The following is a 26,895-nucleotide window of genomic DNA, read 5'->3' as shown; positions in this document are numbered from 1 at the left end:
CTGAAATCACCTAAACCACAAATTTGTAACCTTTCCCAAACGTTCATTAGGCATTTGCCTTATGTGGGCACACACAGGGTAAAGAAGCAGGAATTACCAAAGTTAAAGGAAAAAGAACGTGGAAATGTGTTCAGTGCAAATGAATAACAAAAACGTTTTCCCCTATGTGATGCCATTAAAAATATACAGATCAAAACATGTTAGACATTATGTAACTGTTAAAAAAATGGGAGATAACAGACTATTGATTCTAGGCACCCTGAAATATTTTGCACTTGAGAAAACTTTTTTTTGGTACTTGCTTTATCACTTGAAACAGTGTTCTGTAGAGCTGTGTGAAGATTTCATTGCTGTCCTCCAGCTCAAAGCAGATATTGTACGACTTCACCCAGGCGATATTCTACAAAAACAATACAGTGTCATTGATAATGTGTTTTCTGAGTTGCTTCTCAAGGTCTTCATTACTTGTTTCATCTTCTAGCACACAACAATCTGCATCACGTCAGACTGTCGCAAATTATTCACATTTACAAATGAGAGAGTGAATTTTAGGAGCTGCTATTTCCTCGGAGAAACAAATTCTAAAGACTCCTTGCTCCATCAAGCATAGACACAAGGAATACATTTGTCTTTAACAAAAGGAAACAAAAATACTTCTCTTCTAAAGTTAACTTATCGGGAAGTCTGGACCCTACTTAAAACTTGACAGAAACGTGTAAACTTACCTCAAGCAAATAAAAGTATCTGTTGAACTGTGCGCTTTTTGTGTCTTCTAGTCCCTTCAGCTGCCTTGTAATAAACATAAATATATCCTGAATCACAAAAGAAAGAATACAGACACAGAGCCTTAGACCTGGTGCTGTAACAGAAGATAAAGACAATGCTTTTTCATCCTTCGAAAATGTGTTTTTCTCTCAGCGTATCTGAGAGAATCAGGTTTGGACGGGCATTATGAAACCGAGCAGAAGAATTGTACCTTCAGTTTGTCTGGCGATGTGTACGGTGCCTCTGGAGCGTAAATCCTGAAGATATCGGCCAAGCAGCAAGCCACAAGCAAGCGGACATCTTTATCGGGGTGCTTGAGGAAGAAATCGGAGGCCAGGTGCAGGGCCAGGTTGAGGTAGAGCTCCTTCTCCTCCTCCGAGTCCTGGTCCATGTCCATAAAGGTTTTCACGACCATCTAAAGGAAACAAAGAGATACCTCTAAGCATCAAATAAAGCAGAATGAACTCTGCTGACAGAGATTCCACTGAGCAGCAGGGAAGCAGGTCAGTTCCCATGAGTCTTTTAACTTCTTCATCCTCCAGGGGGCAGCACAGTATCCTCTAACAGGCACTGGGACACATGAGAAAGGTCAGAAACAGGCCAGACATACTTTCTTCTACCTGGCCACTGTAGGAAAACACCTGATGACCTTGTTTTCACCATCATTCTCATAAATAACATCTTTAAAAAAGCCAAGCTGTACCTTTATTAGAAATTAATAATCACAAAAATACATTAATGTTTTGTTATGTATATTTTAAGTACCGTCTAAACGAAAAGTGTCACCCATAAGAGAAGCCGTAAACATCACATCATTTTAGTCCTTTTTCAAACTGCAACATCTGAGCTTTTGAAATTGCCTGTGAATATGAGTAATGAATAAAAATGATGGAAGGAACCAACATAATAATGAAACAATAAGATAACCTTGAGGACTGTGAACATGGTGATCTAGAAATGCGTAAATAACACCCACGGCTAAAAGCTACTCCTCCAAGAGCCATAACATTAAGTTAATTATCACAGGAAAGGGGTCTTTTCTTCTGTGCAAATCATAGCAGAGACAGGATTCCTCTCAATGTAATGTAACAAAGCCCGTGGCGCTATAAACAACAAAGGGCATCCTTGGAAGAACATTATGACTGTGAGAACTAATGAGAGCAGGATATTTGATTCTGGCTGTTCGATTACTATTTTCCAAGAATCTCACTCAGCCTTAAATGAACCTAGGATACATTCATTTCTTAAATGAACCTAGGATACAGGCTAAATAATAAAGCTAGGCAGGAAGTTACAGACTCTCACCAATGTTAAAAAAGTGCTTCATTTCATTTCAGTTTTTCTCCAGTGATTCTCCACTGTTGATTCTGGAAACTTGCAATAGGTTGCTTCTATTTATTTGCCTATGAAGATTTTTAATCAGACTCTCTCGTAATGATGAGATGACTGCAACATCCTACAGAGATGCTTTAAATGAATTCTACAATAAGAGGCAGAAGGGTGAGGAGGTAAAAGCTACTTTATGCTATTAACGTCAAGGATACACTTTAAAAAAACTTTATATCAGCCTTTTTTGTGGATTCAATAAATGTTTGAATGAAGCAGAAAATGGTTTTTGTGACACCAGGATTTACAGGTTGTACAAGAAGCTGTAAAATAACCTCAGACTGAGAACTACCACTATTCCTTTTATTTTTTAGTTAATCAGTATGCTCTATGGGGTTGGCAGTAGATGTTGCATGACTGATTTACCTTAAGTGAATCTTCTTGAGCTATGCATGCCTTCAGCAGTGATCATTTCGTATGACTATTATTCACTTGGTTAATAAATAATATCAAGTGCAACTTACAATACAGATCGCTGACATTAAGCGCACACAATAAAGCTGCCACTAGCTGGAAGAGTTACACTTGTATCATCTAAGTAAAATGAAACAGCAAGCAATCAAACAGTAAACACTGCAGATACCAATGAGTGAACAGCCTGTTAGTATTCCATGTTTACAATGAACAAGTATAATTAGCAACTAATACTAGCAATTTGAGACTCTATAAAGATTGAGTGTAATTCTGTGAAGATCAGCTGAGAGATCATGGGTCTAAGCAGGAGAATGCTGGGCAGGTACAGGGAGGTCGTCAGGAACTGAGCAGTTCTTATTTCTGTGGGCAGTTTATTTCAAATCGAGGAGTGAAGGTGGATGCTGAACAGGATCTAGACGTGGGAGAAAAGAGGAGGCACAGAATGTCTGCTGGAGAAGGGACAGAGAGGGAAAGACCAGAGACTGAAGATGGACAGGAGCAAGAGAGGTGGAGACAAAAAGTAGGTTTGAATTGTATGGGAGCAGCAATAGGGAGCCAGTGGAAGGACTGGAGACCTGGAACTGCATGAGAAAAGTATCACTTTAGCAGCACTGCAGTGCGTAGCTCTTACACAATGGTTTCCTTCACTGCAAGGGTGCGGTCACACTCACCTTTAATCTCCGAACCATCTCTTCTTTGGAGATCTTGTCAGAGATCTCCTTGACCCCCGGTGGGTAGGTGATCTTGCCATCGGTGGCTCTGGCCTTGGAGTGAGCCATGGTCTCAGCTCAGTGCCCCCTGGAGAGACAGAGAGAGCAGGGCTACCGGTCAGTCCACAGTCACAACATAACAGCTGCACCTTTGCCCACCTCAAGCCCTGCAAGCAGGTTTTACTTTCCAGGCACGGTTGATAAAAAGAACAGTAAACTGTCTATGACGTTCTTAGTTCAAGCACTGGTATAACTGTGGGATCGATGTTCCAAAAGAGAAGAGAGGTTAGGTTCTGTTCTAAATGTTGTTACTTATCAAGCTACTTTATATAAGTAAATCTGCTAAATAGCTGCCCGATCTAAATGTCCAAACAGCAAAGGTTAAACTCAAATCAAAATACTGAAGTTCGATGATTAGATGCGCTGGAAGTGCAGTGACAATCAATTTGAGAGGGTTGACAAAAAACTAAAACAAATTCATTCTTACAGCTTATCCTTTTGAATCTTATGCACCAGTCAAATATATTGACTTCACAAATCCTTACTAGTTACAATAAAAAAAAAAGAAAAAATGTAGGCTTAGGCTCCTTCCCTCGTCACAGCTTGTAATAAATTAAAGGGGCTGCAATCAGAATGAAGCTTTGAGAGTCTGGTTTTGGAGCAGCAGTTTGCAGATAATTGCCTAATAAGCAAAATAATAAGACCAAGAAAAAGCAAAGTCAAACAGATTTCTTATTAAGATGTACAAAGGGACCATGAGTCACACAGAGTGTATAAATCACTCTTGGCAGGGGTTCCCAAATCTAGATCTCAAGGGTTTTTTATGACATGGCAAATTGGCAACAACTGAAGGATGTGAGGAATGGACAAACTGGATCAATTTCAAACGTCTCCCAGGCAATGAACTGTCTAAAAAGAAAGAAGACACCGGAAGCCTGCTGGAGTCCAGACACTAAAGACAGGTGTTTTGAATCCCTGGTCTAGCAGCGCATTGTAACAGACTGCAGTGTCATCACTCTCCTCAAGGTGTCACTCTAGCACATGGATACTGTAAAGCGTTCAGCGTCCAAATTGTCTTTTTTTTTTACCGCACACATGAAACAATCCCTCAAGCTTTCATATGACCACATGACAATTTTACCCACTCTTAAATCATTTAAAAGATGGGCTTTCATTACAAGCCCATTTCTACTTGTATTGCATTTTCAGAACTCAAAAACCTAGTCAAATAGCTACACAGTGGACTCCAAAAATGAAACTTTAAAAAAGTAGAATGCAATTAAAATAAGACAAGGTATAACAGAGATGTTGGAGAAATAATGAAGCTGAAGGCACACAATCATAAAGAGGACAATAGCTTACTGGGGAAAGTCCATCTCTGAAACAATCTGGACATGGTTCAATGTCAATCAGGGACAATGTCAATCTGGACAGTCTGACATTGGCACAATGGTGGTGGCTCTGTGGCTAAGGATCTGCACCTGTGGCTGGAAGGTTGTCAATTCGTATCCCGCGGCCGGCAGAGGAATCCTACTCTGTTGGGTCCCTGAGCAAGGCCCTTAACCCCATCTGCTCCAGGGGTGTCGTATAAATGGCTGATCCTGCGCTCTGACCCCAAGTTTCTCTCCCTGTCAGTGTGTCTCATGGAGAGCAAGTTGGGGTATGCGAAAAGACAAGTCCCTAAAACAAGAAATTGTATATGGCCTATTAAATGATCTTATCTTACATGCCTGCATGCCCCAGCTCTGTTATGTGGACATGGATCTCCATCTTGGCAGAATGATGGCACAGTTGTTAGCACTTGTGCTCTGGGTTCAATTCCGGATGAGAGGTGCTATCTGGATGGTGTTTGTGTGTTCTCCCTGTGTTCACATGGGTTGCCTCCTGCTGCTCCAGTCCAAAGACATACTGGTAGGTTAACTGCTGTCTGGGAAACTGGCCCTAGGGGTGGGTGTGTGTGTGTGTGTGTGCGTGTGTGAGCGTCTGCCCTGCGATGGCCAACCTTGCCTCACACCTGCTGCTTGCAAAATAAGCTCTGGCTCCTCCACAACCCTAAACTAGAAGAAACAGTCAGAAAATGGATGGATGGAATTTCCACTGAAATGAACAAACATCAGCACAATAAAATATATAGATATGAATGCAGATGCGTTTCTGATGGGCTTAAAAGACTGACCTAAATTTCCTTATCATTAAAATAAAAATTTTGTACAACCCTTTAAAAATATAATGTACCAATCACCACCCATTGGAGAGAATGTGTTTATCAGACGGTGGTAAACACCTGATATTCCAACATCGGCTAACCCCCAGTGAACAGCTGAACATGAAAGTCTCCCAGCAATCGTTTCAGGCATCTGTACAACAGTCTGAGGTTAACAGCAATCAATACAAGAGCTGCTGTTGGTGAAAATGAGTTGGTATTCTAAAATGACTGAAGAGAACTTGGTGGAGAGACACCCCTGCACACTGACTGTGTCACTTCAAACAGGATATTAGATCCCTGGAGAGCTGGCTTTCTTCCTTCCTAGGGTCACTCTTTGAGGAATTTATCATGATCTGCGATTCTTAAAAAATCCATTCAACAGACAACGCAAGTGAAAAACAGTACTGTTTGATACGACTGTAGGACATCTTTTAACAGCTCCAGGAACTGCAAAGCAATCTTGCGGACAGGCCTAATGCTTTTTATTTCCATTTTTCTAAAGAGGCACAAAAGCATGCTTTTGTGTCATTAAACGAGAAAAAAGGGTTAATTTAATAAGATGAATAAAAACCAGGCTCAGAGTGTACCCTAAGTGCACAAAAAAGCTCTCCTTCTCTATTTCTGTTTCAGACACGCCTTCCCAAGAGCGCCACATGCCAAGGTAGGAGCTCATTTCTTCTGCAAGAAAATAAAATTTATTGGGGCATTAACTTCTGTGGTGCAGCAGTCAAGGAGACTCTGGGAAACACACAGCGCAATGTTGCAGTCCTGCTCTAGCGGAGCTAGAGGCTATTCAGAAAACAACCCAAAAAAATAATGCGCTTCTTTGAACAGGGTGCAGACGGGGTCATCAATATTACAGCTCCCCCTTTCCAAACACTGAAAAATGAGCCAAGCGGCTCAGCCTCGCTTTTGCCACGAGGACGAGCACATCTGCTAAAGAAAGGGGATTGCAAACATCAATTTCACTTTTTTCCCCCAACGCTGCATCTCTTAAATATTTATGCGAGGAGACAAATTTACCGCGCGCTGTGTGGCAAATGCAATCCGAGTCCCCACAGGAGCCTGGGCGGATGGATGAGACCGAGCAGAGGCGACTGCTGACATCTCTCCTGCTCAGCACATCTGCCAGACGGGCTCCCAGCTCATCTATCGCCTGCCTCTGCCTGCGCAGGCCGGGAGAGCACAGAGAAGGAGCTTTGGCACACGCAGCAAAGGCAAAGACGTGCTGGATGTGAAATCTTGGACCCGACCCGAAGACTTCACCTCTGATTGAAGGGGAACTGCGACGCTATTTTTAGATTGTGGGGTTAGGAAGAATCGCCAATGAGCGCATTTCAAACCACAATGAAAGTAAAATGTACACAGTAGAGTGTAAAACCTCCAACTTACATCAGAATATTCTGTCATATTATTATTACAACCTGTATGCCATATTCTGCCCTTCCGAATGAGGCAAAACTTCCCTCTTACATTGTGAACAAACACACTTGTAAATACGTTTCTTTTAATCCTCTAGACTTCAAGACGGTTTTGCCGACAAATACAATTTGTTAACTCTGCACGAAGGTCACGCTGGAACATTTATGTGGTGAAATGCACAACGTACTTATTTGCTTGTACATCACAGAACATTAGTCATTACAGTGACTAGCGAGCAGGAAGGGCTGCTTCATGTTGCAATTCGCGTGAACCCTCGCTCTTGCCCCTGGCGAGAGCAGCAGTTTGCGACAACATGGCAACCATACAGTATTTTCACAGTTCACGATTTTGTGCTTAATTCGGAATATGTAAAAAAAAATTCTATACCTTCAATGAATTTACTGTTATCGAGACTTAATAACCCAAGAAACTGGGTCTGAGACATTGGCACTGCAATTCCCCTTTAAACAGCTGTCTCTCGGACTGAAATTTAGAAAAATCAGCCCATGGAACCTTTAACACATTTGAGAAAAGGAATGGCAGAAACACCACTTTCTCCCCAGGGTAACAGTGAAGAACAACTTCCAAGTGATTTCCCGTCTACTAGACAATGCATTTTGGGCCCTACTGGACCTTGGTCACTATTTTGGTCAAAAATAGAACCCTTGTTTGCAGCGATTTCTGGGGCTTAGAAAAAGTTATTCGCTTTACAGATTAATCATGAAAGTTATTAAATATTGAGGCACTACACTTTAACGATGAACATGAACATGAAATGAGACACAAAAGACCATCGCAGGAGTTTCGATACTTAGGTTTCTTTACATAAAAACCACATCAGCCTATGAGCTTGTTCCACTGCTCTTCTTCTGTTCTATATTTTCGGCTGTGAAAAGCTTATGCTTCAGTACGTTCTTCTAACACTGAGACCCAGTAGAAAGGGCTGCAGTCCACTCCTCCCAGCAATGACCTCTGTTCTTTCCAACAAAGAAAAGCGCCCAGATCCAATTCTTAAGTAGCTTGTCAACCAGCTGTGTCCTCATTCTTCAGCAGTCTGACCCACCTATCAAAATAGCGTCGATGCTCAGAACTAGAGGCCTTCCAATTTTCTCATCACTCTAGACCTCATTCATTCACCTAATGGTTTCATCAGCTTTGTTCCAAATCTGAAGCAGCTGATGATTTAAACATGGACTGCTATGGAAAGGGTCACAACTGCGACCAAATAATACGTCCAGCAATTGTCTTTCGGGGGTGTCGTTACTGGCACCTGCAACATAGTAAGAGCGTAGGGCTAAAAGCCCAATTAAAACACAGGAGCATCAACTACACACATTGCTAAGATGAATAATCTTCCCAGTGGCAAGAAATGAGCAAGGTGAAACGCTGCATGCCCTCACCCCACAAGAGAAAATGAGAAACAAGGACATGCAAAAAATCCCTAAGTGATGCATTCTGAACCCCTATATCAGAAGTGGCTTGAAACGATTGATCCAAGAGTCCACAGCTCCTTGGGGAACAAGAAGTTGGTTTTGGAGCACTGAAACACCAGATGCAGAGAATCCCAAGATCTTTTTGTCTCTCGCAGAGTCAGAGGGCATCAGTAATGAGCCTCTCGACAGACTTTTATTCAGTCCCGAAAGTCTGGAAAACCCGCAGAAATTATACAGATCTTCCTCGATTGTGGAATCAGCCCAAGGATCTACTGCATTTATCTCCTCCAGCCAATACTGCAGAATAAAATAACTGAGGCAGTAATGAAATGAAGAGTGGGAATTAATCAGGCTGTTCTGTCATTCTGCCTGATGAGAAGTTTCTGACGAGTCTGGGCGTTAACTGGTGGGAAACAGACAGCTAGCTACACACCCCTGTTTTATATGCTCAGCCTTCAGACGCCTTGGCCAAACATTTAGCAGGGTTTGCAACACGGTGTTGTCTCTAGGATGTTGTGCTGCCATCGCCTGCTGAAACCATGAAAAACCAGAGTTTCACTGCCAAATTATTCTTATCAAGCAGAGCAAACCTAATATCAGTGCACATGGGAACGGAGCCAGATACTGCACTGCTGATCTCTTTAAAACCTCCAGCTGCACATGTAATTAAAAACCAAAATGCTGAAAAAACAGAAAAATTAAAAATGGCACAATAAAAAAAAATTAAAGACGCATGAAAAATGCATCATTTTCTATTTAAAGTATATAAGTCAATTTCAGATTTAATGAGATGTGCACTGAGCAGTTTTTCAGAGAACAGTTTATTTGAGCACATCCATTGTTTGAGTCCGAATCAATTTACCAGTCTCTTTTCATTGATCAGTTCATGACTTCAGTCACTCACACTGGCATGTGTTTCTCTAGGCCATTTCTTACACATTGGAATTGGCCTTACCCGAAAGGACAAAATTACTCAGTTTATTTTCCCCTCCAAACTAAGTGCATTTAAACCCCCTCTTGCTCCAATCTTCAACAAATCAAACAAATCACTGTTCTTCCTTTGAAAAACACTGTATTTGTTAAGACTGGACAAACCACAGTTTGCTGAAAAGCAGAGCCTAAACCAGACAGCATTACTTGTACATGGAGATAACCAGCAGTTCATTAGCAAAGTGTCCCCGTTTTCTAACCTCTCAAAGGCAGGGAGTCTGACTGGCAATTCTTAGCTGCCCCATTCATTGGGTGTGTTCAAGGGGATTTCATGCAAATCACTAAAAAAAAACAGCTAAGCCATTAACACATAAATGCTTATCTAACACATTCCAATGGAGGAGATGTATACTGTGAAAATATTTTAATTGGGTGGATCACAAATAGGTCACTGCCTCCCACTGACAAGCCGCCTACAAACTTCACTGTACCTGAATTTCCAACTAAATTGAGGAACCTGGGGGTGATACATGATTCAGCCTTGAAGTTTGACCCACATGTGACTGCAGGTAAAAAGCTGGTCTTTTCCAGAAGTGATGACTGCAATACCCTACTCGCCTGGAAATCTAAATTCACACTAAAACAAACTCCGGTATGTCCAGAATTCAGAGCCAGAATACTGACCAGGTCACGTGCAAGTGATCACATTACTGCTGAAATCCTTTCACAGGCTTCCTATGAGCTTCGGTGTTGACCATCCTCATGGCTCTAGATGGCTTGGCGCCTGAGCACCTATCTGGTTTATTATCTTCCTACCACTCACCTTGCAACCTTTGTTCACCTGACTCGTCTGTCCTCCAAGCCTGTCTACACTCTATGTCTGACAGGACCTCCTCTCGCTATGGACCAAACCTCCAGAACTCCATCCTCAAGGATCCCAGAGAGCTTCCCTGAGCACTTTCAAACCAAACTCAAGCCTTCTGCTTCAGAAAGGCTCTTACCATCTGCTCTTTGCATCTTCTATCTACTACATTCAAAACCCTTGTTTAAAATTATCCTAGTTGTATAAACGCCTAGATTTAACTTTTATTACTGTAAAGAAAAGCTCCTTTTAAAGGTTCTATGTAAAATCTTATATTTATTATTATTATTATTACTTGATGAACTGATGCTTCTAAATTGTCCCTGTGTGTGAGTACCATGCAAGAGTCTAATAGTTTTCCTGTGGGGACCTCGAAGGGAATAAGCAGCTTTCTACTGGTATGGATGGAGTGCACAATTTCACAAAAATGACCAAAAAATAAAATTAACATCACTGGGAGTTTCCCAGTCTTTTCAGAGAAAAATAAATGGCAGGTACATAGAAGTGCAAGAACAGATTTCTAGGTTTTTTAGGTAAACACGTTCCAGAATGTCTGAGCATTTTTTATGTGTGTTACAATGTGTAAATAAAAGATTCAATAAATTCCGATTGGATGTTTCTTGATTTCAAAATGTGTTACTTTAGAAAACACGCTTACACCTTCTACAGGCATTGTAAATGTGAAGGCTCTCATTTAACGCTCGACATCAATGCCGAGTAAGAACTGGATTAGAGATGAGCCTCTTGCTGTAAAAAAAAAAAATGTCTGCTCTTTATCCATTTTCTGCTCATCGCTCTTCATTTTCAAGCTGCTGTCCTGATAATTACAGACTGCTGCTCAACTTTCATTAGGGCCGCTCTGAGTGCAAGATGCTGGGCAGTGGAGTATTCAGCTAATGTAATAAAATGATAAAGCAGAGGTCCACCTCCAGTTCCCATGGAAACGGAATTTGCAAACAATTCCACACTGCGGGCAGCCCTGAAGATCAGCACATGAAAGTAGAACAACTATAAATAAGGGCCTGGCCAAGTACAGAGCTAATCAAGTATTCATAATGCTCCGCTCCCCCTGTGCTCCCCTAAATGAAAAATGCAAGGCGAGAGCAAGCTGAATTACAACGAGATGGGGACTTCTGTACCTGTGCTGATATTTAATATGCTTTACATCTTCCCGAGAGAAACGAACTGAAATGCCGAAACCTCTGAATTGTGCTCACCAGGCCTACATATCAAAGCAATGCAAAAGTACTTGAATAAAACATGAGGACAAAAAAGGGCACAGAAATGCAAAAAAACGATATAACTAAGGGTAGACAGAATGCTTATTAATAAAGCACTATTTCAGAATTGAAGTAACAGAGAACAGATTTCCCTAGTTTTAAAAATCTGATCAAAGTCTTTTTATACAGGACTGAACAGAATGGCAGGACACTTGAGGAATCACATTTTAACCAGTACTGAGAGACGGATTAGCTCTATTTACATATCGGCTCATTAGACACTTTGACATTCACTTTATCTCATTTGGAAACAACTTACAAAATCAGACTCCAGTGCCTTCTTGACATGACCTTGCTACAGGAAAGCCAGTGTAAAAAGGAATGGAAAACCAAACCCGCCAAACAGAACAAAACAAGAAACCAATTCTCATTTGTCCACTCAATTTCTCCTTGAACAACTCCCAGTAGCCCAGCACTCAGTCCTCTGAGCATCTGCAGCTGTGCTTTCTCACCGCCGGAGAGCAGGGATCTGACAAGCCAGTGTCTGAAAGGGAGCAGATTAATCAGTTTCAAGGGAAGCACAGAACAGCTTTGAAGCAACTGGGGTTTCAGGAAGATTGCAGCTGCTGCAATTCTCCTACAATGCAGAATACAACATAACGTCTGTCAAATTACGCTTCACATACCAGTCCATTTTCAAAACATTTTTCATATTAAGTCATTTCCTTGAACATTCCACAAATATGTATCAGTAGTGAGAGCTTTCTTTGGGAGACGACATAAATACTTTATTACAAAGCACATCAACTGCACTGGAAGAGTGTAGGCTATGTAGGGTTAGGGTTCATCTACTCAAAATAATACTGGCCTTTGGTCAGTTCCCCTTAGTTTTCCACTTAAGTGTCCCTTGACAAACATTCTGCTATTCCCAATAAGTGGTTACTGCCGACAAATTCACAATTCCAACACAATAATATCTCTGCATTTATCAGACCCAGTCACTTTTAAAATAGGCCGTTTTCTGAAAAAGCGCAATGCGTCTACTGCGAACCCATCCATTTTACACTTGAGAATCATACATCATGCGGTTCGTTTCGAAAGGACATGACACAGCCCTCATGGACGTGTGAACACCAGAGACCACATTCATAAATGCCCCCACTTCAAGTCCACTTAAATGTCTGGCGCATCACTAAGTTAAGTGATTCACTTGATCTGGTATTCCGAAACATTTCAAAGCACTCGCTTTCCTGAGCGGAGAACCCAGTAACCTGTTTCGTCTGTTGCCAAGTTTCACGACCACGACTGTGCTGCAATTTGATATGTTGCTAAGGTGCCAAACTTCCTCTGGGAACTCAGATTTCATTATGTTCAAAATCAAAGCCCGAAAACAAAACCCATCTTTTCCTTTACGCTAAATAAATCCAGCCAATGGAGTATTCTGCTCAGAAGGGCATTTTTTGGAACTTCAATGAAAAAAACAAAAAGCTGATGTGTTTAGGGTTACCATATGTCTCAGTACCTGGGAATGTACCGATATTAGTCTACATTTTATTCTGATAAGGATAATCACTTTGTTTGTTGCTGGATTTGATACCAGTGCAAGCAGATGAGTAATGCAAAAAAGAGATGGATGGAGTCTGAAATTGAAAGTGGTCTCGATCTCGTTTTATAGTTTTTTTCCCTGAAAATAAACATTTTCAAAACACTGGCCATTCAAAGACTACTTTTCTGCTACTAACAGTTGTAAATGATTTATCTTTTAGTCCTGTCTGCAATCGCTTGCCCTGGACTATACGCATGTTTTCTCACTCCAATAAGAAGCTCCCACCAAACATCAAAATTATCTAACCCCCGCCAAATTTACTGTGTTCCCGGCTTAATAAGAACGCACTGTTGTGAACTAATGGCACTCTCAAATGTTTTTTTTTTGATAGGTTTTTAAAAGCACATTGGTTTTGATTTATAAAGCTCTCTTATGTGACTGCATATACAAATCTGTCAGGGCTTTATTTCTGTCCCCAAGGGCCCTGAGCCACTGGGCACACACGAGTGCAGCACAGAGACAAAAACACATCACTTCTGCAGCCCAGATGAGTTGCATCTGATGAACTAGGGGGCTGAGGAGAAACCTTCTCTTGGACAGTTCACCAGAATGACCTTTTTAACAGCCTGACATACTCAAGTTAGTTGGGTTTAGTTAGATTTCAGGCCTGTTTAGTTCTGACTACATGGGTCAAGAATCCACCGGTTTTAATTCACCTTCATTTACCAAATATCTCCTATTCGGTAAAGGAATGTAAATGTGAAAAGTAAATGCCAGATACTGCAGTTCCAACACATCTACAGGGGGCTATGGGAGTGTGCTTGGCAAACCCACATCAACAAACCTCTATGGAAATGTATTATGAATTACCAACTTGTAGCTGCACTGGAATACACAATTAGACCCAAATAAAAGAGTCTGTAACTGCCCAGATTCAAAGGGGCAAATTTAGAAAGGAAGCTAATCTCCTTTCAAAGCTGTATTTAAGTTTATTATTCCAATTCAATAATCTCATGTTGTCAGAAAGCCTTGACAATCTTTGGAACCACTTAAATCCCTGGCTGAAAACAAATAATGGTGTTAAATCTCAAAAACATTCTGCGATGCCTACCTGTAACAGCACTCACCTTTGTAAAGAAACCGGATTCATCCCCGGCTATTTGATTGAGTTAAGCATCACAAACTTGTTTTTGTTTCAGGGGAACAAAAAAGTGCCAAGGGACAAGGCCTCGGCTTTCTGCGACACGAGAATTCTCTGCATTGTCTTTCACAAAAGAGACACAAATAAAATAACTACGTAACCCCCTTATTTTATTGGTGAGGCTGAAGGCCACAGTGTTGTTGAGAACAAAACAAAAGGGCTCAGGCTGTGGCAATTTGAAAGAACCACCACCTCTAAATGAGAAAATCAAAATTGACCAACTTGGGTGACGTCACCAAGCCGGTAGCAAACGCCAGAAATGCCCGACATTCAGATGCTAACGACTCAAACCCTTCAATTTTATAATGAAAGCTTTTGAACACACCAGTTCAGAGTTTCAGGTTTTCAACACGTGTATTGCTGCCTTCACTAAGAGTGCCCTTTGCATTTTGTTTTACTTGTGTCTACAAAAGCAAACACACTGAAATAACTGCAATGAAAATAATCGTTTTTTTTGGTGCTGTTCTCATGACAGCTCTATAAACCACCTTCATGTGTACTCTCATCCAGCAGCTTAGAATTAAACCTCAATTTCGCAACCACACTCTCCCCAGCACTGGCCTGGGAATGATCTTATAATGCGGTGCTGTGGTCAGTTAACGATTCAGGTAAACTTCGAGGTCTAATATCAGCTCTTCCAAAGCACCGGTATTAAGTGGTCAAATAGCTTTTAAAAAGGTGCACCCATGAATTCTGTTGCTTTTTCCCCCCACAAAACATACAGAAAAACACATACATAATCAATGTCCTGCTTACTTTTATGTCGGGTTTTTTTCTTCTCATTCCGAATTGTCTGCAAATCAAAGTTGTTTGCATAAAGAATTGCCAGAGGATCAGTTTAAAGTGAGAGAGAGAGCTGGTGGAGCACACCAGTGTTGCCGCCAACCCAAATGCCTCGTAGGGGTAAAAGCCTGTTACTGCTTTATTCATCACAGTGTAAACTTTATTGTCTGAATGTTTCTTCACCAACACGAACGCAGTTGTACCTCTTTCTATAGTGCTAGCAACAGTGCTGAAATATACAAAGAGAAAAGGCGAGGCTGAGAATAAAGTGAAAAAGAACCTCCGCTTGCTTTGGTCAAATTCCAAAAGGAAAGAGAGGACAGCAGAAGGCTAAAATAGTAAATGGGTAAACAATACAAGAAACAGGTCAAAAACAATGGAGAATAAGAAGCAAAAGCTGCTCACATGTGGAAGAAGGAATTAGGATACGCAGCAAAATGTTCCAAAAAAGATCAATAATGCTAATGTGATTCAGTTTTGTTCAGTGATGTACTAATGTCTCACTCACTGTCGTACTCTAGGATGTCAGAAAAACCCCTGATCTTTACCTCCAGGAAAATTCTGCTGGAGCCAGGGGATACAGAGTTCGGTTATTAGAACCTAACGTTCTGTAAATCACTGCTCGAAAGAAAAAAAAAAATACACCGATCAAATCTAAATCGGAGCAGGTTTTGGCACATTGCGAGAGACCGACATTTGACTCCAGTCGAAAAATCTTGGGACACACGCTGTGCTCGTGGGCGCGCCGACTCGGCAGCCTTCCTCGCAGAAGAATGGAAGTGCTCAGGATCCAATCATCAAAAGCAACCCTCTTCGGCTTCCACGTACTCCGGCGTACTCAGGCAGCGGAGTATCAGAATTCAAATCAGAAGGGGGAGAAATGTCACCACCACCCAAAAAACATACTTACACAGGACAAAGGCACGATTTACTTCAACGTTCAGTTCCAATAGAACTGTACCTTGGTACACTAACGCTTTCCGTTTCAAAGACGGAACTGATGGGGTCAAAAGCCAAGCGATGTCGACAAAGAGTGAGAAATCTGTGAAGACTCAGGGGGTTAGAGGCTGACCCCACAGAGCCCTGCCTAGGGAGACCACTGGGAAGAAATTAAACACCAGAGCAACCAGCAGGGCAGAATCATCTTCCTGATCATCTTTTCACTCCCTTTCCTCCTTTAATGTATTCTTCACCTGGTGTTTCTCTCTATGGGTTTGTCTCCTTTAGTGGGTGGGCCGGCACAGTCTCCACACTGTTAGCAGAGTCATGACGCCAGAGTGCCCTCTTGGGTGCTGAAGATGTTGAAGACACTCAGACAGAACTTCATTTGGTTCTAGACTGGCATGTCACGGATTCAATTAAAAGATATATTAAAAGCGGATTTTTTCCAGTCACCTACTTTCACGTGAAAGCCCCATTAATAGACAGCTTGTTATCAATGTTTGTGGGTGATATATACTCCTGAATATTGATATTTAACTACCTTCAGGAAAATTAAATGTGTGCACTTGTTATAAATTAACGTTTTAAATAATGTTGGTTATAGCCACATTTAAGTAATTAGGTAAGCTTGAGTTGCTTTATTGTCACACAAAATCCCTGAACATTTGACAGACCTGCAGCAGTCAATTATAATAATCCTCCGAAGTCATAGAAACGCAGCATTCGCATAGTAACGCGGCTACACCTGCCGTCTGACGAGCCACAAACACAGCAAATATGCAGGTGCTGCACCCGAATTTCCAAAAGCACCCTCCACTGCCTTTTAAAAAAACGCCATTTGGACTTTCCCCCCCTGTCTCTGGTGGTCTCCCCTAACTGAAAACAAGTTATTTTCTCTATTCTGCACCAAATATCTTCCAATGAGCACCTGAGGTCTTGTTGGCAGACAGAACAGGGAGGCGGGATATATGGTTTTCAGAGTGTTTGTGCCCAGGGCAAAACTGAAACACTGCATTCTCAGAGGACAACAAACGGAAACTGAATTGACAAATGGGTGAGAGGACTTTTTCCCCCCCCCCGCTCCGAGTGCACCACACAATCTTTAGCCAAGCAGGCCCTTAAAACCAGCTCACTGTGGAGCCCGGACCAGCCTGACTAGTCTTCGAAATTGAGGAAGCAGAAAAGGCCTGTTTCTGTTTAGGCTTCTCTACTGTTCTGCTGCAGCACAAAAACCTATAAGGCAACAGATAAAGGAGAAGAGCTCCTGCTGATTTCTCATCAGAAGGACATAAATCAGAGCTCAAGCACTGCAAGTGAAGTGTCATGAAAATAAAATACAACCATTATATAAAGTAAGTGGCAATTCCTGCCATGAAGAGAAATACATCATGAGCACTGAAGAGAATTATTATGACTCGCTCTATAGTTTGGTAGCAAATGTAAGTATTTTAAGATAAGCCTGAACTATATATATTAAAGTGAGTCAAGATGAAGGTTTGAAACAATCAAGGACTAACACCCCCCACCCCTGTCACAGTGGTCGATCATTCCAGCAAGGTACTGACCAAGTCATGGTGCTTTGAGACAACAATTTGGACGTTTCCTAAAGAAACTATAAATGCTGAGAGTCCAGCAAGGGTTTCAATGTTTTAATCTCCACCATGTTTCCTCAGTTTGTGCTTTCTAACATCACTTTCCTTTATTCAGCCACAGTGATTTATGCTTCTTCAGCTTTACCCAGCATGGCTGTAGCTGCTGCTTTGCAAACATAGCAATCAAGATGAAGAGCTTTTGAAGCCAGTAAAATGGATGAAACGTGGTTGTGCCTCTGAGGCTGAAGGTAGGCTTGCAGGAAAAGCGCCTGTCACAACACCAGATGATCATGGCCATTTCTTCACAACAGCTTTCATCTGAATACTGGAACAGCAGATTGATTAGTACACTGCAGGAAAGTACAGATTTTTTTTTTTGGGGGGGGGGGGGGGGAGGTTACAGCTTCTAATGATGTAGTGAATCAGAACTCCCACTGCATAGCAGCTACGTTTCTCAAGGGAGTACCAGGTGCTGGATATTTTACAGTCCTAGCATTTGAGTGGACAGATAGCTGGAGATTAAATTTTCAAGTATGGATTATACTACTCACTTTGCAGCTAACGGTAACAATTTTCCGATTCATGGATCAAGCTGCTACACAAAGAGAATCTTTATTTCCATGTTGGTAATAAAGGTGGATTTCCACTAAAGGCTGGAGGCCAGCAATGTGGCACAGTGGTTAGCATTGCTGCCTCGCAGTGCTGTGGCCCTGGGTTCAATTACGGACCTGGGGTGCTATGTGTGTGGAGTTTGCATGTTCTCGACATGCTCCAGTTTCCTTCCACAGTCCAAAGCCAAGCTGGCAGGTTAACTGGCTTCTGGGATAACCAGCCCTGGTGTGAGTGCGAGCATGTGGCCTGTGATGGACCGGTGTCCCATGCAGGGTGTACCGTGGGCTCTTTGCTTGCTGTGGGAGGGTCTAACTCCATCGCGACCTAGAATTGGAAGAAGTGGACCGTTCCCATGGAAACTGCTAATGCAGTTCAAGGAAGAAAATAGCAATATGCCCCAGTGAAGGAATGTCAACAGATTTATCCGACTGACTACATCTACATCCACAGAGCCAGAGCACTGTCTGAAATGCCGTCACTAAAGGAAGAGAACAGGAGGTTAGTTGTGGGGATGCCTGCTTAGACACCCACCCATCGACCCTAGTCATTGAGCTGATGATGGATTTAGAAATTAACCTGTACAGAAGGGTATTTCCATAGCCGGGAAGGACAATTTCTTCCCAGGAGTCAGAGTGCTCAGAGACTTTGATCCCACCTGGGACCTGAATTACCGAGCCAAAACTGATCTCCTGGATAACCTGTCCTTTTTGGTTTTTCATCAGTTGCTAATTGTGTAAAACCTAAAGGGGACTACAGAGACTCCGCCCCTTCAGGAATGGAGCTGGCCCAGCTGTTTAAGACATCACAAACTCACCGTCCACTGGGGCAGAAAGCCCAGACTGGCACATTTTCAGGGGACGCGCCGTCAGGGAGACCCTGAGAGTTACATCACCAAGCTCCCTGATGAGAATACCCCAGCAGAAAGCGCAGTGTGACGACCTGCTAAAGCCCAGTGCAGTCAGAACGCAGTAGAGCCCGAAAGAATTAATAAGGGCACAGAAACACGAGGGAGCAAAGGCATAAAGCCAAATAAAACATTAACTGCTAATTAAGTCTTATTCCTGAGCTGTAATTTTCTTTTCTGGACATATAAAGCCGTACTGTATAGCACTTGGGAGTATTTTCCATGGTAAAATCAAACTGAACTAGATATTGGGATCAAAATCGCGGAAATCAGAACTGTGCTGGGTGTCAAAACGGAAAAAGGAGCACTGATTTTTTTAAAGTAACCACCTTCCTTTGCTCTGTTAATACACGAGCACACGGTCTGCAGTTTCTAGAGCCTTTACCTAGTCAGCAAAGCGTCTGCTTGCTTCTCCGTTGAGACATTTCTAACTGCCGTGCTGTACAAGCTCTGCTGCAACTGACAAGATAAGCCCACCAACATCTTCCCACTAATGCGAAAATTAGATTTTTTCCATCTTGCCTGCAAACTGAAACCGACTGGCACATTTTTAATAGAAGAAAACGGCTTCCAGTCATAATTCCTCACTCAAGCGATCTTCTTCATGAGCACGGCCCGTTAAGCTGTGTGTATTGCGTACATTGGTCAAAAGTAGACCTGCCTTCTGACATTGGTTAGCACAGATTCACAAACAGCTACAAAAACTGAAGTTGTAGGAACGCAGGGGACTGACGAAGGTCTCCACTATTTTTTGACTGCAACTAAAATCCTTAAGACACTTATGTCCTACATCAGCCAATTTCTCTTAAAGTGGTGGGGAGACTTAAAGGGAGTAAAACCCAGTTCCAAGATATAATAATTAATAATATCTTTAACACATATATAGCACTCTTCTGGACACTCCACTCAAAGTGCTTTATGAGTAATGTGGACTCCCCTCCACCACCACCAATGTGCAGCCCCCACCTGGATGATGTAAGGGCAGCCACAGTGCACCAGTACACTCACCACACATTAGCACTCACTGTAGAGGAGAACAGAGTCATGAACCCAGTTCAAAGATGGGGATTATTAGGAAGCTATGATTGGTAAAGGCCACCAGGAAGTATGGCCAGGACACCAGGGTTAACACCCCTATTGTTTCTCAGATACACCCTGGGATTTTTAATGACCACAGAGAATCTGGACCTCAGTTTTATGTCTCATCCGAAGGACAGCACCATTTCTTTTGCAGCATAGTGTCCCCGTCACTATACTGGGGCATTAGGACCAACACAGACCGCAGGGTGAGCACCCCCTACTGCCCCCACTAACAGCTCTTCCAGCGGCAAACTCAGCACAGCCAGGTACTGGCAAGGCTCACACCTCCTTAGCTTCAGTGGGTTGCCAGTTGTGAGCAGATAAATGGTAATAAATCTACTGGCTATCAGGGACCACAGGTGAGGTATTGTGTGACTTATACGGATGCTCAGTAGTTTCATTTTTTGCTGTGCAAAAAGGAAGATGTTATTTATATACAATAGTTGTAATTTTGGAAAGACTGACCAAATTTCAGTAAGTCAAATAAAAAATTCAAGACAAAGAGCTCCACTGTTCAAATGGGTCCCAACTAACAAGCAGGTGCTCAGGGTCCACAGAGAACAACAAAAGGCATGTAACAGAGTCTCGGCCAATGCAGCCAGGCTAGCAGCAGATTAATGTCTCGTGGCCATTCCTGCACTATACAGTCAAAACCTTAACCTAAACTATCTACTTAAAGGATTTTACTAACAATTAACTTAAGTCTAAAAAAAAAAATGTACAAGGCAAGGAATTTACATACAATAAATCTAAGCCCTCACCTTCAGACCATTGTTCATTCAAACCAGAAATGTTTAATGTTTTTCTACATGCTGTTACCTTGATCGTATGTACTGAAAATATCAACAGTGTCAGACTGAGACTTAAAATATTAATTTACATTACCCTTAATTTGACCTTTTGCGATTTTGAAAATGATATGGTGAACTCTTTTTACATCAATTTGCTTCAGACTCAAATGTTCTGTTCTTGATCAGAAAAGTGATCTTTGAGAAATGGGCCGTTAACATCACGCTTTGCGCACCTATCAAAGCAGTGTAGCTAAGACTACGAGACTTGGGATACTCCAGGGACACTGTGCTTCAGGAGGTGTCGCCCTTCAGAGATGAACTGAATTCCTGACTTTAAAAATCCCTTGTCATTAAAAATCATTAAAAATGACAACATTTTCACTTTGAAACTGAACAATCCAGCCGACCAAAAACATTTCCTTAATTCAACCAGTGAAGTTTTTCCTCATTTCTCACTTCTCCACCTGAAATGCAATTCAGTGGTGAATTAATTGGGTCTCCCCCTAGATGCAAGTGCCTTTAGCATACTAAATGCTTTATAAATACAAGGCATCATCAGAATTAACACATCACTGGAGGACTCAACCAGCGGTTTCAGCTAATATTTTTTTTTACAGTGTCAAAATCTCCAGTCATCAACACCACTGTGCTACTGTTGTCTACACAAAATCAAGGCCATCAATTCACAAAGTGATTTAATAGGCAAATGAAAAGAAGGCAAAGATAATAGATTTCAGTACAGAACCACCAAGACTGCAAAAATTCATATCCCAGTTACTGTGAGCGAAATATTGTGAATGATATGCAAATATAGAGGTGCAGTAACAATTAATATTTTTAACAATTATTTAAAATACTAATTTCCTAGTGTTAAAAAATGCTGTAAAACTACTGTTCTCAAAGATGCATTAGAAAATTAAGCATATTTTATAAATACTTTAAAAGCACAGAAACATTGAATACATAATACAACTTTATCCTCCTTAATGAACTCTCATAGGAAAATATGAAACCATGCTCATATCACAACCTGCTTTGTATATAATGAATTTGAATTGCTCAACAATCATGACTTAAAATGTGTCATGATGTGTCATTTTCATAGGATTTTTAAAACTTTATTTCAATGCTGCAACCAACTACATGATAAAAATACAGTACAAACCACCAACCAGGAGAGCTTCTATACAGAAGTGAAGGAATTTTTCGTTTGTGTTGGTGCTTGTTTCCCAAGATCTTGCAGCAAAAGCACAAACTGTAAAATGCCATGAAAGCACAGCTCCAAAAAAAGCAGATAATCTGTCTGGGAAATGAATCACTGTGACACCCAGCACTGAATCAGAACTTCCAGACTTCGTTTCTCCTCATCAAGGTGACTTAGACCAGGAATTCTATGGAGATATGTACAAGGAGGGGATGACATTACATTTTTCTTCAATCTGAACACCTACATTTTCCCCCAACTGCAAATGTGGGCAAGGCAGCTACAAAAAAAACAATGCAAGAACAGCAAATGATAAAGAATACTTTGTCCAACAATTACACACAAATTGCAGCAATCCTAAATTTTATCTACCACTGCAACTGTTATACCCCTGTAACGATAAAGCTATAGGCAGTGGATGAGTTTCCAAAATTCCAAAACTTGAAACCACAGTGACACTAATCCCTTTGGGGCTCAACTCAGAACGAGCAAAAATGCAGCATTCCAATATGTTCTGTTAACGAAAGTTTGATATTATCATGTACCTTTTAAAATCTGAACTCTTTCTTACTACAAAACAACAACAGAATACTGCAGTTATCTGTCCAACCTAGGAATGATACTGTTTGATTAAAACACTTTAAGCCCTAAAGCAGTCAGACACAATGCTTCTCTTCTCAGCAATCTGAATTATTAGCAATGTAGGCAATGAATTTGCTTTTTTTTTTATTCACTGCACAACTCTCCCTGTACTAACCTGGTAGTGAATAAGCGCATTGTATTAACGTGAAGTGCTCTATTCCATCTCAACATAGAGAGCAATTGCAAAATCTATTTCTATTGCCAGGGCTCACGAGACATGTGCCTGGGTTCACAAAGTAATCTAAAGGTATCTACACATCTGGGATTAGCTGCTAGTGTTCAAGACCTGCTGCATTCTTACTTCCTGGATGAGGTAGCCATTTACAGTCCAAGACAGCAAAACACAGCAAGGAGAACAATCATAAGGATGGCCAACTCCAGCCCTTTGTCTGCTCGTCTTTACTACACTTCTGATCTTACTTACTTAATTCACCTGATGATTCAGCTAAAGGGTCAAGCCATCTGTGTTAATCATCTGTGACCAGAATACACTGCTTGACACCTGCAGGACGCCAGCCTTTGAGGATAGACGGAAGTAGTGAGACAGTGAACTTACTTCCCCGTCAACACTGAAACATGGACATAGGGTCACACCTGACAACTAAAAATGAAGAGCACTGAGGATGGAAACCAGGAAGAGCATCTTTACACAAAGCGTAGTAAGGGTCTTGTACAAACTATGCAGCTAATATCCAGAAGCTCCGCAGGCTTCAGAAACAAGCTGAGGTGATTTTCGGATTAACAAATATCAAGCAACCAAATAAGCAAGAGCTTCTCAATGGAAACCTCTTGTAATCGGACAGTTCAACAAAATGGGATAACCACTGAAATCATCCACTTGCACCATTATTAATTTGGCCGATATAAGCATCCAAAGAGCTAGATTTGTATTTGAGTGGCTGATCATTTTACAGAAGCAACCAGAGTGAATTATCTTACCCAAGGATACAACAGTACTGGCTTACCCCGGACTTTAACTCAATTTGCGATTATGAGTTGTGAGAACAGGGTACTAACTACGACTGTCGTTTCCCTGGCTGCTATCCTGCAGAAGCCATACAGCTGGTCAAACACAATCCTCGCACACCATTTATGATGATCACCGCTTTATACAAAATATATTTGAGGGAATTTTTAACACTATTCTCAGGTTCAAAGCAGGGATCCTCAGTTTTGGTCCCAGAGGGCTGGTATATGTCTTTGGGGAAAAAAAAAAACAGTTAAACAGAAGGGAGAAGCTGTCAAACTGGTGCAGTTATGAGCCACTGATGAGCTGATTCAAGTCCTAACAAGCCCATCTGGACTGAAAACCTGTTAACAACCTATATCACACTTTTGATCAGGAAACAAGACAAACTGGTGGACACTGACAAAAGCTATTACTTTGTCTTTAATAGACGAAGCGCCTTGATGGACCCCTAATATTTTAAACAAAATATCAACGTGCAAACTAACGTTAAAAAGCCAAACAACAAGAGCTTAGGGGTTTAACTTCGAGAAAATGTAGACGTTACTGTTAGCTCCACGTTTCAAGTGGCGAATCCGGAATCCCCCCGACACCGGCAAAGGAGAAGACAGGTCAAGGCAGAATACACGGAGCAACGCTGCAAAGCCAAACACCACATAGAGCAACAGCCTTCGTTCGGATGAAAACAAAACATTTACGGTTGGTCACTCTGTCGAGTCGAGCATAAGGTCGGCGGATTCTACACGGCGGTGAGAAAAGACACCTGAACACCGCGCTCTGGCGCCGCAGGAACCGCAGGCTACACTCCCGCTGCGCCGGGTCGCCACGCAGAGCTCCCGCACCGCACCGACTTCACGTGGGGTCGTGCTCTTGAAAGGCGCAAAACACCGTCCCAGCGGAAATACGGAGGGGGGGGGGGGGTCGCCTTTCATCTGCCGAAAAAGGACCCCCCCCCCCCAATAAAAAGAACGGTGCAGCGAGAGAGGTGACACAAATGCAACCAGGTCGCGTAACGTAATCTCCCCGGAGCCCGGCGGTCGCGTTTCAAAACAAAGTTTTGGCGAGCTCTCTCGCACCACCCCGCCCCCAGCCTGTGCTACACGGACCGCCAAAACCACGCAAATTCCCTCCCTGCGTGCGAGACGCGTGGACCTTTCCGGGGGGGGGGGCACTGGGTTTCAAAAGACGGGACAACTCGTCGCGTATTTCCACCCGATGAAAGCAATCGCCGTCCAGCCCAGTCGTGTAGCTTCACGGGCAACAACAACGTGTGTAGCAGCAGGCAGCCGTGGCAGCCGATGGCTTCCCGAGACTTACCGGACCGTCACAATGCCAAGATTAACCCAAATAACTGATCATATTTTCACACAGCCGTGCCACTGCTGCTTCTTGGTTTGGGGGGGGGGGATTTGAGTTTTTCTTTTGCCACACCGCTAAATCCAGGGACTCGGTCAATGAAGACAAAAAAAACCCCAAAACAAAACATGCACCAGCTAATCATCAACTGGATTCCGGTCGAAATCAAACTACTGCGAAACGCGCAACCGTGAAAACCGGGTCTTTAGGAGATTGTTATTGCCACTGTTCAGTACGACTGAAGCAGGCAAGCGCTAATTAAGGAAAACATACTGTCGTGGTACGGACACCTCTCACCAGGCCAGCTCTCATACACACGAGCACCGTCAAAACCGCAATACAATCACACGTTCAGATAGAAATATACATATCAAAGAGCATGCACGGAGCCCACATATGAAGTCCCGTCCTTAATGCAAAAAATATGTTTGCGAAATAAACATATATTTCACATTTAGAGACGGGGGGGGGGGGGAGGTGAACCCGTTGAGTCTCTTTCTCTTCCCCGGTGCTGCAAGCACCATACAGGCAGGAAAAGCGGACAGCAGCCGCCAGACAACAAACGCTTCTTTTAACAGTCTTTCACGCACTATTCTTTGCACTTCTAAGCACCCCTGCGTGACCATTGTTGTTATACACCTTTTGATTTGAAATTTGCAGCATTTGGTGTTAATTAATCCTACCTAGTTTGATGAATAACAGCCAATCGTGTCTTCTTGCAGCTCTGATCCTCCTCCTGGCTTCAAAATGGCGCCAATTTGTCTCCGGCTGCACCAATCGAGCCACCGAGAACAGACAGTCGCGGAGGCACAGCGCCACCTAGGGGAAGATGTCCAACAGAGCGCAGCCCCAAGTTCTTTCACAGACCCACAGCGCCGCCTGCAAGACTCTCTCCTTTTGCAGTGAGATAACTATTCCGTCCCTCTCACTTGACACACACCTTGCACATAAATTAATTCCAATTTCAGTGAGGGTTTTCACCTCGGGTTACCCAGTGACTACTCCAGCATCTTCCAGACACAAAATGAAATTCACACCGGGCGTAGTTGCGTATTGTCACATTAATCAATCTTGCGCAATTGTTTCATTTTGACCTGCAGCTCTGTATAACGTATTTTATGATGAAGAATCACACTTCACATAATGATCATATACTTACATTTTATGTTTAAATTGGGGGGGAGGAGGCTTACTGACAGGTATTTCTTGAAAAGGTGTTCATCACGAAAGGCTGAAAATCCCATTGGTTAAATATTTTGCTTTAACCGTCTGTAAATGTATGCAACCATTACGTGTTGTTCTTTTCCATACATAGTGCATTCGGAGTATTTAAGCAATTCTGCTTTAAAAATACTTTCATTAAATCTATGTTGTTCAGACCTGTGATGATTCAGAATACTAAACTACTTGATAACAGAGTGCATTTATCCCAGTACCTTTATTAATACCTTTCTGGCCGATTTGCTCCATCCCATTATCTCTTTGCTTGTTATTTATTACAAACGGTTTTGCCCTCGTTCACAACCAGTACTTGTTAATTAACTGGATTTGACTTAAGTGCCTAAAATACTAGATAAGAAGCAGAAGTGCCATATAGTAATGGTTAAAAATACTTTCTTTTTTTGTAAAATTGTTCAATTCACCTTTGAATGGCGTTTAATTCATTGTTTTATTCAGCTATATGTGTTGTGTATTAAAAAAAAACAGACATGGAAACAATAATTATTCTTGACTGGCAGCAAGAATGCGTGGCTCAGAGCAGGAAAGCAGAGGTCCCAAAGAGGTCTGATCTGTGAAGTCTGAAAATAATCACCAATGTATTCGTAATATATTGCATGACAGAATATATATGGATTCTCAAAAGCGAAAAGGCTGCGTTCATTTTAAAATATAAACTTTAATGTCAATGCGTTTTTAAAAAGTGATT

General features: G+C 42.0%; 1 protein-coding gene across 2 annotated transcripts in view; it reads right to left on the bottom strand.

Moving 5' to 3' along the window:
- Nucleotides 1–25,720, bottom strand: part of pds5b (PDS5 cohesin associated factor B) — a 51,684-nt gene extending 25,964 nt beyond the window's left edge. The window contains exons 1-5 of one of the 2 annotated variants that reach the window (XM_088920834.1): nt 25,652–25,720; nt 3,237–3,363; nt 977–1,180; nt 726–812; nt 303–400 (exon numbers count right to left, since the gene is read on the bottom strand). In XM_088920834.1, coding sequence (XP_088776960.1) covers nt 303–400; nt 726–812; nt 977–1,180; nt 3,237–3,344 — 497 coding nt within the window. In that variant the 5' untranslated portion in view covers nt 3,345–3,363; nt 25,652–25,720. Of the gene's footprint in view, nt 1–302; nt 401–725; nt 813–976; nt 1,181–3,236; nt 3,364–24,375; nt 24,400–25,651 lie in introns of those variants that run through there. The other variant, XM_088920835.1, reaches the window with a different exon arrangement.
- Nucleotides 25,721–26,895: the final 1,175 nt, after the last annotated feature.

This window comes from Atractosteus spatula, chromosome 7 (genome assembly GCF_055471065.1).
Source record: "Atractosteus spatula isolate fAtrSpa1 chromosome 7, fAtrSpa1.hap1, whole genome shotgun sequence".
Classification (NCBI taxonomy): Eukaryota; Metazoa; Chordata; class Actinopteri; order Semionotiformes; family Lepisosteidae; genus Atractosteus; species Atractosteus spatula.
Note: the sequence above shows the minus strand (reverse complement) of the source record. Positions and strands in the feature narration are given on the sequence as shown.